This window comes from Anomaloglossus baeobatrachus, chromosome 10, assembly GCF_048569485.1.
Source record: "Anomaloglossus baeobatrachus isolate aAnoBae1 chromosome 10, aAnoBae1.hap1, whole genome shotgun sequence".
Taxonomy (NCBI): domain Eukaryota; kingdom Metazoa; phylum Chordata; class Amphibia; order Anura; family Aromobatidae; genus Anomaloglossus; species Anomaloglossus baeobatrachus.
Genome location: NC_134362.1, coordinates 1,856,651 through 1,870,508, shown reverse-complemented (window position 1 = coordinate 1,870,508; position 13,858 = coordinate 1,856,651). Strand labels below are relative to the sequence as shown.

The following is a 13,858-nucleotide window of genomic DNA, read 5'->3' as shown; positions in this document are numbered from 1 at the left end:
TGATTGACAGAGATGAGGGTGGAGATGTAGGGGGTGCCGCACTGTGGAGAGCTTTGTGGTGATAGACAGAGAGGAGGGTGGAGATGTAGGGGGTGCAGCACTGTGGAGAGCTTTGTGGTGATAGACAGAGATGTGGGGGAGATGTAGGGGGTGCTGCACTGTGGAGAGCTTTGTGGTGATAGACAGAGGAGGGTGCAGATGTAGGGGGTGCCGCACTGTGGAGAGCTTTGTGGTGGTAGACAGAGATGAGGGTGGAGATGTAGGGGGTGCTGCACTGTGGAGAGCTTTCTGTTGATAGACAGAAATGAGGAGGAGATGTAGGGGGTGCCTCACTGTGGAGAGCTTTCTGGTGATTGACAGAGATGAGGGTGGAGATGTAGGGGGTGCTGCACTGTGGAGAGCTTTGTGGTGATAGACAGAGAGGAGATGTAGGGGGTGCTGCACTGTGGAGAGCTTTCTGTTGATAGACAGAGATGAGGAGGAGATATAGGGGGTGCCGCACTGTGGAGTGCTTTGTGGTGATAGACAGAGAGGAGGGTGGAGATGTAGGGGGTGCTGCACTGTGGAGAGCTTTGTGGTGATAGACAGAGATGAGGTGGAGATGTAGGGGGTGCTGCACTGTGGAGAGCTTTGTGGTGATAGACAGAGAGGAGGGTGGAGATGTAGGGGGTGCTGCACTGTGGAGAGCTTTCTGCTGATAGAGATGAGGAGGAGATGTAGGGGGTGCTGCACTGTGGAGAGCTTTGTGGTGATAGAGATGAGGTGGAGATGTAGGGGGTGCCGCACTGTGGAGAGCTTTGTGGTGATAGACAGAGATGTAGGGGGTGCCACACTGTGGAGAGCTTTGTGGTGATAGACAGAGAGGAGGGTGGAGATGTAGGGGGTGCCGCACTGTGGAGAGCTTTGTGGTGATAGACAGAGATGAGGGTGGAGATGTAGGGGGTGCTGCACTGTGGAGAGCTTTCTGTTGATAGACAGAAATGAGGAGGAGATGTAGGGGGTGCCTCACTGTGGAGAGCTTTCTGGTGATTGACAGAGATGAGGGTGGAGATGTAGGGGGTGCTGCACTGTGGAGAGCTTTGTGGTGATAGAGATGAGGAGGAGATGTAGGGGGTGCTGCACTGTGGAGAGCTTTGTGGTGATAGAGATGAGGTGGAGATGTAGGGGGTGCCGCACTGTGGAGAGCTTTGTGGTGATAGACAGAGATGAGGAGGAGATGTAGGGGGTGCCGCACTGTGGAGAGCTTTATTGGTGATAGACAGAGAGGAGGGTGGAGATGTAGGGAGTGCCGCACTGTGGAGAGCTTTGTGGTGATAGACAGAGATGAGGTGGAGATGTAGGGGGTGCCGCACTGTGGAGAGCTTTGTGGTGATAGAGAGGAGGTGGAGATGTAGGGGGTGCTGCACTGTGGAGAGCTTTGTGGTGATAGACAGATGAGGTGGAGATGTAGGGAGTGCCGCACTGTGGAGAGCTTTGTGGTGATAGACAGAGATGAGGAGGAGATGTAGGGGGTGCCGCACTGTGGAGAGCTTTGTGGTGATAGACAGAGAGGAGGGTGGAGATGTAGGGGGTGCCGCACTGTGGAGAGCTTTGTGGTGATAGACAGAGAGGAGGGTGGAGATGTAGGGGGTGCCACACTGTGGAGAGCTTTGTGGTGATAGACAGAGAGGAGGGTGGAGATGTAGGGGGTGCTGCACTGTGGAGAGCTTCGTGGTGATAGAGAGGAGGTGGAGATGTAGGGGGTGCCGCACTGTGGAGAGCTTTGTGGTGATAGAGAGGAGGTGGAGATGTAGGGGGCGCTGCACTGTGGAGAGCTATGTGGTGATAAACAGAGATGAGGAGGAGATGTAGGAGGTGCTGTGCTGTGGAGAGGACGGGTAGGTGATAGACAGAGATGAGGGTAGAGATGTAGGGGGTGCCGCAGTGTGGAGAGCTTTGTGGGTGAGAACAAGCAATTTGATATATGGGCAGCCAGTGCAATTATTTTTTTTTTAATTACCTGGGTGGCCGTGTGCTGCCCCCGCGCCAGCAGCCGGGCTGCTCGGATCCGCGGTGGCTCGAGGGGTGTCCAGACCCGGGGGTTGTGCGGCCAGTCAAATGAAGGGGGTATTTACAGGGGATTGTGTCTAGAGTTTGTGATGCCACCTGTGGTATGTGGTAATATGGAGTACCACCGCTGCAGTTGGGAGTACCCAGGTGCGATGGAATGGTGCAGCCAGGTGTTGAACCCTCCACGGGTAAGGGGAATGCCCCGGGACTCGGTGATGATGAGGGGGAAGTGCCGTCGAGTGTGAAGGGGGTCACTTTCATACTCACTCAGTCCAGTAAGTTGACACTGACAACTGGATAAACCAAAGTTCTGTATACCACTGCCGCTGAGGGGAGCTAGTTCTGTTCCCGTCCCCACTGGTGCTGCCTGGTGATCCGTGACCTTCCTCCTGGCACTAAGTTCACTTCTCTAGTGGTCCCGGTAGTATGGAACTAGTCGGGTCCCGCTCCCCAGTGTGGCTAACTGTGGGAGCTTACTCTCAGGGTTCACGCTTGGGATTTTCTGGACCATTTTAGTGGAAAGTCCTATCCCCCTTGTTGCGCTAGTACCCCGATTTTGGAGCAGGTGGAGAGCGGATCTTGAAGGCTCCGTTCTCGCCGGGTAAATTGTCAGGTTGCCTGAAGCTACTCCCTGACCTAGGGTCCACGTACCCATCGTGCCCTGGTCCCAGCCCGGTGATGGTACAAGGCCGCCGGCTGTCCTCCTTGACAGTTCGGTGCCCCTTGTCACGATCCCCTGCCACCGGAGGTCCAGCTCCTCTAGGCCCAGACCACCGTCTGCTACCTAGATAGTTCCTAGGAGACCTGCTCCTGACCTCCTCTCTCCTTCACTTCCAAACTACTTCCACTCCTTCTGGCACTCCTGACACTCCTGACCTCCCCTTACCAACCCCCTAAGTGGGCGACCCTATTCCACTCAGGCCGTCCACTGATGTGTCTGGTAGGTGCGGTGTAGAGTGTTCCTAGGATTTTATTAGCTGTTGTAGGCAACACCATTTAGTTGGGGACCCATAACCAAGAAGGAGGTGGATATTGCACGGGAGGGCAGATTGTACAATACCCTGTAACGACCTGATAGTCCAGGGGCGTCACAGCCGCATCCGGATAGTTACACAGAGTTCCCTGAGAACTCCGGCCCCAGGGTCAGTGAATGGACACTAGGTATCCCGCACAGATCTGGGTGGCCGGATTCGGATAGTTACACAGAGTTCACTGAGAGCTTCAGCCCCAGGGTCAGTGCATGGACACTAGGAATGCCGCACAGATCTGGGAGGCCGGATCCGGATAGTTACACAGAGATCACTGAGCGCTTCGACCCCAGGATCAGTGCATGGACACTTGGTATCTCGCACAGATCTGAGTGGCCCGATTCGGATAGGTACACAGAGTTCACTGAGAGCTTCAGCCCCAGGGTCAGTGCATGGACACTAGGTATCCCGCACAGATCTGGGAGGCCGGATCCGGATAGTTACACAGAGTTCCCTGAGAACTCCAGCCCCAGGGTCGGTGCATGGACACTAGGTATCCCGCACAGATCTGGGTGGCCGGATCCGTATAGTTACTGTCATTGTTCGCCTCCCTGTCCACATGGCTAGGGGGCGGAGCCTTCTCTCGAGCCTCACTTCGAGACCCTGGATGCCTTAAAAGCTGGCATTTCCAGTGAACCAGTGCCGGCTCTAAGCTTAGCACTGCTTTGCCTGTGATTGCTGGTCCTGTGAGTGATATCCTGATCTGTCTGTTTCTGTGCCCCCGTGCCCTTGTCTGTGTTCCATCCCCTGGTCGTCCCTCCTGTCCTCTGTCTTCTCTCCTATTTCCCCACTCGGTTGCTTCCTCCGGTACTGACCTTGGCCTGACTTTGACTCCGCTTTTGCTCGTCCCTCCGGTCCTGCTTCTGCCCGTACGGTGTTTGACCCAGCCTGTGTGACTATTCCTTGCATGCTCTGCAGCTCTGCTTCTCAGCTGTGCTTTGAGGTAATGCATGAGAACGCTGTGCATTCACTTCCTGGTTCTCATTGCTCTGTGTAGTGTATTATGCTACAGAGCTCTGGCTCCCCCTGGTGGCAGCATTACAGTTACACAGAGTTCCCTGAGAACTGCGGCCCCAGGGTCGGTGCATGGACACTAGGTGTCCCGCACAGATCTGGACTTTTACAGTTCGGGTTTGTGCTTCACTAGTTGGTACCCTTGAAATTTTTCCAGAATATGGGGTATTTCCCCCATAGAATTATTACAATCACACCTGTTTTGTTATACACGTTTATTTCCTTTGTTTGTATTGGAATAATAGAACAAAAAATGGAGAAAAAAGGCAAATTGGGCAAAATTTCACACAAAACTCCAAAAGTGGGCTGGATAAAATTGTTGTGTAAAGATCACATGCGGCAAGTAACAGGTGTGGGCGATATGAAAATCGAACTTGAAACCAGATACGAGCAATGCCGCGAAGATACCATAACGCAAAAGCGTGACAGTGTCCCAGGAGCCCATATGCAACAGCCATGGCAGGCCGCATGTTCCTCATGCTACTGTGAGCCGACAACAGGGCCTAAACCTGCTCCAGTGGCTGCAGCGTCTCTGAAGTTATCCTGGTTGAGCACATCAAGGACCTCATCAGTCAGTGATTACGCAGAATCAGCGGATCCTTATGGTTTGTACAAGGGCATTCAGGGTGGAATCTTCCTCAGATGACCATTAATGACCTCAGTGATGGCAGCCGAGGCTGGAAATGCCCGGATTTCTGCATTTGGCGCTCATATTCCAGACTGAATAAATGGAGATGTTTTGAATATTGTTTCCATTTGTTCCTTATTTGCAAATGATGTAATTTCCATGATTCTCCACCTTTTGTTTCTTGGAGTCGCAGTTTCAGTGTGGAGGAATGTATATTTATGGTGTGTATGGTACATGGTGTTTATATATTCAGGCAGTTTGGTCAGAGTTTAGATGTCACTGACTTGTTCATGTCCTACCTTCCATTAGCTCTCCAGCTGGAGTTCCGGAGAGTACTCCACAGCTGTTTGGAAATGCATGGAAAATGTCCTCCACCTGCGGAAATGAATACCTTCCTTCCCCCCTTGACCCGTGTGATGTTCACCTTCAGGCAGGTATGTGGATATTATCATTGGCAGAGCAGAAGGGGGGCCTTATTTCTACAATAATCCCTATCTCTTATCTTCACCCTATGTCCCTTCAGCCTCGTATGCCGCAGAAAGCTGCAGTGTTGTCAGCCGGGAGCTCTTCGCTCCGTGCCACCCTTACCTGAGTCCTGTGTCATACTATGAACAGTGCAGGAGAGACACATGCAAGTGTGGAGGAGTGTGCCTCTGCTCGGCCCTAGCGCACTATGCCCACAAATGCCGCCACTTTGGAATCATCATCAATTTCAGAGCTAGCATCCCGGACTGTGGTATGTATGTACGATGGGGATCATATATGAGTACTGCACACAGGGCGCACACTGACAGCTTCACCCCTTCTCTTTTATTGTGACCCAGCTACAACTAATTATATATAGTGAGTGTGTGTATATATGTTACATAGTCTCTCTTATTATGTACAGTATATTACCAGCCTTCATTACATAGTGCCCTCCCTTGTTATGTACAGCACCAGCCCTTACATGTCAGATTCTCTTGTTTTTTTTGTTGTTATTCATAGCGCCCTCACTTTATTTCATACATTCTCTCTTGTTGGATATAAACTGAAATGTCTGCTGATAAAGTATGGCAAAACATCTTTACTTATGGAGGAAGGTGATAAAGCCCACGGCTGCGGCTCCCTGCACAGATAAAGCCCACAGCTGCGGCCCATAGCTGCGGCTCCCTGCACAGATAAAGCCCACGGCTGCAGCTCCCAGCACAGATAAAGCCCACGTCTGCGACCCTCAGCACAGATAAAGCCCACTGCTGCAGCTCCCAGCACAGATAAAGCCCACGGCTGCGGCTCCCAGCCCAGATAAAGCCCACAGGTGTGACCCTCAGCCCAGATAAAGCCCACGGCTGCGGCCCCCAGCTCAGATAAAGCCCACGGCTTCGGCCTCCAGCCCAGATAAAGCCCACGGCTTCGGCCTCCAGCCCAGATAAAGCCCACGGCTGCGGCTCCCTGCACAGATAAAGCCAACGGCTGCAGCTCCCAGCACAGATAAAGCCCACGGCTTCAGCCCCCAGTACAGATAAAGCCCACGTCTGCGACCCTCAGCACAGATAAAGCCCACTGCTGCAGCTCCCAGCACAGATAAAGCCCACGGCTGCGGCTCCCAGCCCAGATAAAGCCCACAGGTGTGACCCTCAGCCCAGATAAAGCCCACGGCTGCGGCCCCCAGCTCAGATAAAGCCCACGGCTTCGGCCTCCAGCCCAGATAAAGCCCACGGCTTCGGCCTCCAGCCCAGATAAAGCCCACGGCTGCGGCCCCCAGCCCAGATAAAGCCCACGGCTGCAGCCCCCAGCCCAGATAAAGCCCACAGCTGCGGCCCCCAGCACAGATAAAGCCCCCGGCTGTAGCCCCCCAGCACAGATAAAGCCCCCGGCTGTAGCCCCCAGCACAGATAAAGCCCACGGCTGCAGCCCCCAGCACCGATAAAGCCCACGGCTGCAGCCCCCAGCACAGATAAAGCCCACGGCTGCAGCCCCCTGCACAGATACAGCCCACGTCTGTGACCCTCAGCACAGATAAAGCCCACAGTTGCGGCCCCCAGCACAGAGCCCACGGCTGCAGCCCCCTGCACAGATAAGGGCCACGGCTGCAGCCCCCAGCACAGATAAAACCCACATCTGCGACCCTCAGCACAGATAAAGCCCACGACTGCAGCTCCCAGCAGAGATAAAGCCCATGGCTTCAGCCCCCAGCACAGATAAAGCCCACGGCTTCAGCCCCCAGCACAGATAAAGCCCACAGCTGTGGCCCCCAGCACAGATAAAGCCCCCGACTGTAGCCCCCCAGCACAGATAAAGCCCACGGCTGCAGCCCCCAGCACCGATAAAGCCCACGGCTGCAGCCCCCAGCACAGATAAAGCCCACGGCTGCAGCCCCCTGCACAGATAAAGCCCACGGCTGCAGCCCCCTGCACAGATAAAGCCCACGGCTTCAGCCCCCAGCACAGATAAAGCCCACAGCTGTGGCCCCCAGCACAGAAAAAGCCCCCGGCTGTAGCCCCCCAGCACAGATAAAGCCCAAGGCTGCAGCCCCCAGCACAGATAAAGCCCACGGCTGCGGGCCCCAGCACAGATAAAGCCCACGGCTTCAGCCCCCAGCACAGATAAAGCCCACTAAACAATAGGATAAAGAGTTGCACACCAGTCACAATGTATAGGGGAATAATGAAAAGCATAACTGCTATATGAATACTAGACTGAAAAATACAATGGACTATCTGAAATAAGTGAAAAACATGAAAATGGTATCTGCATAACTGCTATGAAAAATAGAAATGAGAGATATTTAGCCATTGTATTGATCAATGCAAAGGAGCCCCAAAACCAAACGCCAAGGTAAACTCTATTTTTGGGGTCCCTAACCTATGTGTAACCTCACCTGCAGTTAAAAAACTTGCTCTGTATGGGAAGCAAGGGACCAAGCTATATATGTGTGAAATAAGAGACATGGCTATGGGTGGGGCAGGGTTCTCAGACAAAAAGTGCATACTAACTAAAGAATGTATGTCTGGAACACCAATGGTGTGAACAGGGTGCAAGACTCAAAAATATACAACTAAACAACAGGATAAAGAGTTGCACACCAGTCACAATGTATAGGGGAATAATGAAAAGCATAACTGCTATATGAATACTAGACTGAAAAATACAATGGACTATCTGAAATAAGTGAAAAACATGAAAATGGTATCTGCATAACTGCTATGAAAAATAGAAATGAGAGATATTTAGCCATTGTATTGATCAATGCAAAGGAGCCCCAAAACCAAACGCCAAGGTAAACTCTATTTTTGGGGTCCCTAACCTATGTGTAACCTCACCTGCAGTTAAAAAACTTAGTTAGTATGCACTTTTTGTCTGAGAACCCTGCCCCACCCATAGCCATGTCTCTTATTTCACACATATATAGCTTGGTCCCTTGCTTCCCATACAGAGCAAGTTTTTTTAACTGCAGGTGAGGTTACACATAGGTTAGGGACCCCAAAAATAGAGATTACCTTGGCGTTTGGTTTTGGGGCTCCTTTGCATTGATCAATACAATGGCTAAATATCTCTCATTTCTATTTTTCATAGCAGTTATGCAGATACCATTTTCATGTTTTTCACTTATTTCAGATAGTCCATTGTATTTTTCAGTCTAGTATTCATATAGCAGTTATGCTTTTCATTATTCCCCTATACATTGTGACTGGTGTGCAACTCTTTATCCTATTGTTTAGTTGTATATTTTTGAGTCTTGCACCCTGTTCACACCATTGGTGTTCCAGACATACATTCTTTAGTTAGTATGCACTTTTTGTCTGAGAACCCTGCCCCACCCATAGCCATGTCTCTTATTTCACACATATATAGCTTGGTCCCTTGCTTCCCATACAGAGCAAGTTTTTTAACTGCAGGTGAGGTTACACATAGGTTAGGGACCCCAAAAATAGAGATTACCTTGGCGTTTGGTTTTGGGGCTCCTTTGCATTGATCAATACAATGGCTAAATATCTCTCATTTCTATTTTTCATAGCAGTTATGCAGATACCATTTTCATGTTTTTCACTTATTTCAGATAGTCCATTGTATTTTTCAGTCTAGTATTCATATAGCAGTTATGCTTTTCATTATTCCCCTATACATTGTGACTGGTGTGCAACTCTTTATCCTATTGTTTAGTTGTATATTTTTGAGTCTTGCACCCTGTTCACACCATTGGTGTTCCAGACATACATTCTTTAGTCAGATAAAGCCCACAGCTGTGGCCCCCAGCACAGATAAAGCCCCCGGCTGTAGCCCCCCAGCACAGATAAAGCCCACGGCTGCAGCCCCCAGCACAGATAAAGCCCACGGCTGCGGACCCCAGCACAGATAAAGCCCACAACTGCAGCTCCCAGCACAGAGAAAGTCCACGGCTGCAGCCACCAGCTGTTGGGCTTTATCTTGGCTGTGTATCAAAATAAGCCCGGTGTCACACTTCCGAGGGATTCGCGCGAGGTGTAGATTGGGTGCATGAAGATAGTTTCAAAATTTTATCACCAAATTTGCATCTCTTGGCCCAAAAATGCAAAAATAAACGTTTTTTTCTTCCAGGAGGTGCAAATTTGGTGCTGAAATCTGGTGCAGACCATTTCAAAATCAAATGTGCACCTCCTGGTACAAAACCACAGCAAAAATATAGAAGGTATATAGAACACATCAGGGAGCTACAGACCCCCGAGATCAGCGGTGCCAGCTCCTGCGGTTATATACTCAGTATATGGGTGCGCTCACATGAGCCATATGACTCGCACAAGTGTCGGATCACATCACCCATCAGAGCCGCACACTCTCCTGACAGGAGCGGGTCAGCTGCATGCATTTCTATGCAGCTGAGGCGCTCCTGTCCGGATAGTGTGCGGCCGTGCAGGTGATACAATCCGATACTCGTGCGAGTCATACGACTCGTGTAAACGCACCCTATAAAATATATCAGGGAAGTACAGACCCCCGAGATTGGTTGCAGTCATACGTGCCCCCAGCCTGTCTCCATGCAACCAATCATAGAATTCAGGCTGGCCAGTGGGCGGGGAAAGTAATGCATATGCATGAGCGGCTGAGGAAGTGAAGGAGAGGCCGCAGGAGCCGTATACAGCTGCGACGGAGCTTGGTAAGTATAAAGCGCTTGCTTCATTCTTATTTTCTTTATTTTTCGTTTATTTTTTTATTTTCTCGAGTACCGGATCCGGATCAAAACACCTGGGCACCTTTGAAACCGCACGGATCCGTACTTTTACAGTCCGGGTCTGCCCATCACTAGTAGAGACCAAAAACCAGATACAGATCCCACCGCATAGCAAGACTATAAGATTCCTGGGACATTCACAGGTTCCTCTTCCAATGTGGTGTACATAATCCTGTGCACTATATGTCATATTGGGGGTTTTATGTTGGAGAAACAGGACAGATCGAGGATGATATCTGATCGTTACACAATTATTGACAAAAAAACCCATTGACCTGTGGCCAAACATTTCTGTGCTCCAGGACACAACATGAACCACATGAAAGTTGTCATATTAAAAGGCAACTTCAGATCATAGAACCATCGAAAAGGTCGGAGAATACAAATTCATTACAATGTTTGATTCTGTCCACACATAATCTTCCAGAAGGATTTATGACCCACTACAGAATCTGAGGAGTCTGCTCCAGAGACGTTGAGGGCACCAGGCCTCTGATTCTACATGGATACAGAATGTGAGGAGTCTGCTCCAGAGACGGTGAAGACAACAGGCCTCTGATCCTACATGGATACAGAATGTGAGGAGTCTGCTCCAGAGACGGTGAAGGCACCAGGCCTCTGATCCTACATGGATACGGAATCTGAGGAGTCTGCTCCAGAGACAGTGAGGGCACCAGGCCTCTGATCTTACATGGATACAGAATCTGAGGAGTCTACTCCAGAGACGGTGAAGACAACAGGCCTCTGATCCTACATGGATACAGAATGTGAGGAGTCTGCTCCAGAGACGGTGAAGACAACAGGCCTCTGATCCTACATGGATACAGAATGTGAGGAGTCTGCTCCAGAGACGGTGAAGGCACCAGGCCTCTGATCCTACATGGATACGGAATCTGAGGAGTCTGCTCCAGAGACAGTGAGGGCACCAGGCCTCTGATCTTACATGGATACAGAATCTGAGGAGTCTACTCCAGAGACGATGAGGGCACCAGGCCTCTGTTCCTACATGGATACAGAATGTGAGTAATCTACTCCAGAGACGATGAGGGCATCAGGCCTCTGATCTTACATAGATACAGAATCTAAGGAGTCTTCTCCAGAGACGGTGAGGACACCAGGCCTCTGATCTTACATGGATACAGAATCTGAGGAGTCTGCTCCAGAGATAGTGAGGGCACCAGGCCTCTGATCTTACATGGATACAGAATCTGAGGAGTCTGCTCCAGAGATGATGAGGGCACCAGGCCTCTGATCTTACATGGATACAGAATGTGAGGAGTCTACTCCAGAGACGATGAGGGCACCAGGCCTCTGATCCTACATGGGTACAGAATGTGAGGCGTCTGCTCCAGAGACAGTGAGGACACCAGGCCTCTGATTCTACATGGATACAGAATCTGAGGAGTCTGCTCCAGAGACAGTGAGGGCACCAGGCCTCTGATCTTACATGGATATAGAATCTGAAGAGTCTGCTCCAGAGATGGTGAGGGCACCAGGCCTCTGATCTTACATGGATACAGAATCTGAGGAGTCTGCTCCAGAGATGGTGAGGGCACCAGGCCTCTGATCTTACATGGATACAGAATCTGAGGAGTCTGCTCCAGAGATGGTGAGGGCACCAGGCCTCTGATCTTACATGGATACAGAATTTGAGGAGTCTACTCCAGAGACGATGAGGGCACCAGGCCTCTGATCTTACATGGATACAGAATTTGAGGAATCTGCTCTAGAGACAGTGAGGGCACCAGGCCTCTGATTTTACATGGATATAGAATCTGAGGAGTCTGCTCCAGATACAGTGAGGGCACCAGGCCTCTGATCCTACATGGATACAGAATGTGAGGAGTCTACTCCAGAGACGATGAGGGCACCAGGCCTCTGATGTTACATGGATACAGAATTTGAGGAATCTGCTCTAGAGACAGTGAGGGCACCAGGCCTCTGATCTTACATGGATATAGAATCTGAGGAGTCTGCTCCAGATACAGTGAGGGCACCAGGCCTCTGATCCAACATGGATACGGAATCTGAGGAGTCTGCTCCAGAGACAGTGAGGGCACCAGGCCTCTGATCTTACATGGATATAGAATCTGAGGAGTCTGCTCTAGAAACAGTGAGGGCACCAGGCCTCTGATCCAACATGGATACAGAATCTGAGGAGTCTGCTCCAGAGATGGTGAGGGCACCAGGCCTCTGATCCAACATGGATACAGAATCTGAGGAGTCTGCTCCAGAGATGGTGAGGGCACCAGGCCTCTGATCTTACATGGATACAGAATCTGAGGAGTCTGCTCCAGAGATGGTGAGGGCACCAGGCCTCTGATCTTACATGGATACAGAATCTGAGGAGTCTGCTCCAGAGATGGTGAGGGCACCAGGCCTCTGATCTTACATGGATATAGAATCTGAGGAGTCTGCTCCAGATACAGTGAGGGCACCAGGCCTCTGATCTTACATGGATACAGAATTTGAGGAGTCTACTCCAGAGACTATGAGGGCACCAGGCCTCTGATCCTACATGGATACGGAATCTGAGGAGTCTGCTCCAGAGACTGTGAGGGCACCAGGCCTCTGATCCAACATGGATACAGAATGTGAGGAGTCTGCTCCAGAGACAATGAGGGCATCAGGCCTCTGATCTTACATGGATACAGAATCTGAGGAGTCTGCTCCAGAGACGATGAGGGCACCAGGCCTCTGATCTTACATGGATATAGAATCTGAGGAGTCTGCTCCAGAGACAGTGAGGGTACCAGGCCTCTGATCTTACATGGATACAGAATCTGAGGAGTCTGCTCCAGAGATGGTGAGGGCACCAGGCCTCTGATCTTACATGGATACAGAATCTGAGGAGTCTGCTCCAGAGACAGTGAGGGCACCAGGCCTCTGATCTTACATGGATATAGAATCTGAGGAGTCTGCTCCAGATACAGTGAGGGCACCAGGCCTCTGATCCAACATGGATACGGAATCTGAGGAGTCTGCTCCAGAGACAGTGAGGGCACCAGGCCTCTGATCTTACATGGATATAGAATCTGAGGAGTCTGCTCTAGAAACAGTGAGGGCACCAGGCCTCTGATCTTACATGGATACAGAATCTGAGGAGTCTACTCCAGAGACGATGAGGGCACCAGGCCTCTGATCCTACATGGATACGGAATCTGAGGAGTCTGCTCCAGAGACGGTGAGGGCACCAGGCCTCTGATCCAACATGGATACAGAATGTGAGGAGTCTGCTCCAGATACAGTGAGGGCACCAGGCCTCTGATCTTACATGGATACAGAATTTGAGGAGTCTACTCCAGAGACTATGAGGGCACCAGGCCTCTGATCCTACATGGATACGGAATCTGAGGAGTCTGCTCCAGAGACTGCGAGGGCACCAGGCCTCTGATCCAACATGGATACAGAATGTGAGGAGTCTGCTCCAGAGACAATGAGGGCATCAGGCCTCTGATCTTACATGGATACAGAATCTGAGGAGTCTGCTCCAGAGACGATGAGGGCACCAGGCCTCTGATCTTACATGGATATAGAATCTGAGGAGTCTGCTCCAGAGACAGTGAGGGTACCAGGCCTCTGATCTTACATGGATACAGAATCTGAGGAGTCTGCTCCAGAGATGGTGAGGGCACCAGGCCTCTGATCTTACATGGATACAGAATCTGAGGAGTCTGCTCCAGAGACAGTGAGGGCACCAGGCCTCTGATCTTACATGGATATAGAATCTGAGGAGTCTGCTCCAGATACAGTGAGGGCACCAGGCCTCTGATCCAACATGGATACGGAATCTGAGGAGTCTGCTCCAGAGACAGTGAGGGCACCAGGCCTCTGATCTTACATGGATATAGAATCTGAGGAGTCTGCTCTAGAAACAGTGAGGGCACCAGGCCTCTGATCTTACATGGATACAGAATCTGAGGAGTCTACTCCAGAGACGATGAGGGCACC

General features: G+C 51.0%; 1 protein-coding gene across 1 annotated transcript in view; it reads left to right on the top strand.

The window, feature by feature from the left end:
- Positions 1-13,858, top strand: part of OTOG (otogelin) — a 595,066-nt gene that overhangs the window by 190,903 nt on the left and 390,305 nt on the right. The window contains exons 16-17 of the mRNA XM_075326471.1: positions 5,029-5,153; positions 5,243-5,455. Of these exons, the coding sequence (XP_075182586.1) occupies positions 5,029-5,153; positions 5,243-5,455 (338 nt within the window). The remainder of the gene's footprint in view (positions 1-5,028; positions 5,154-5,242; positions 5,456-13,858) is intronic.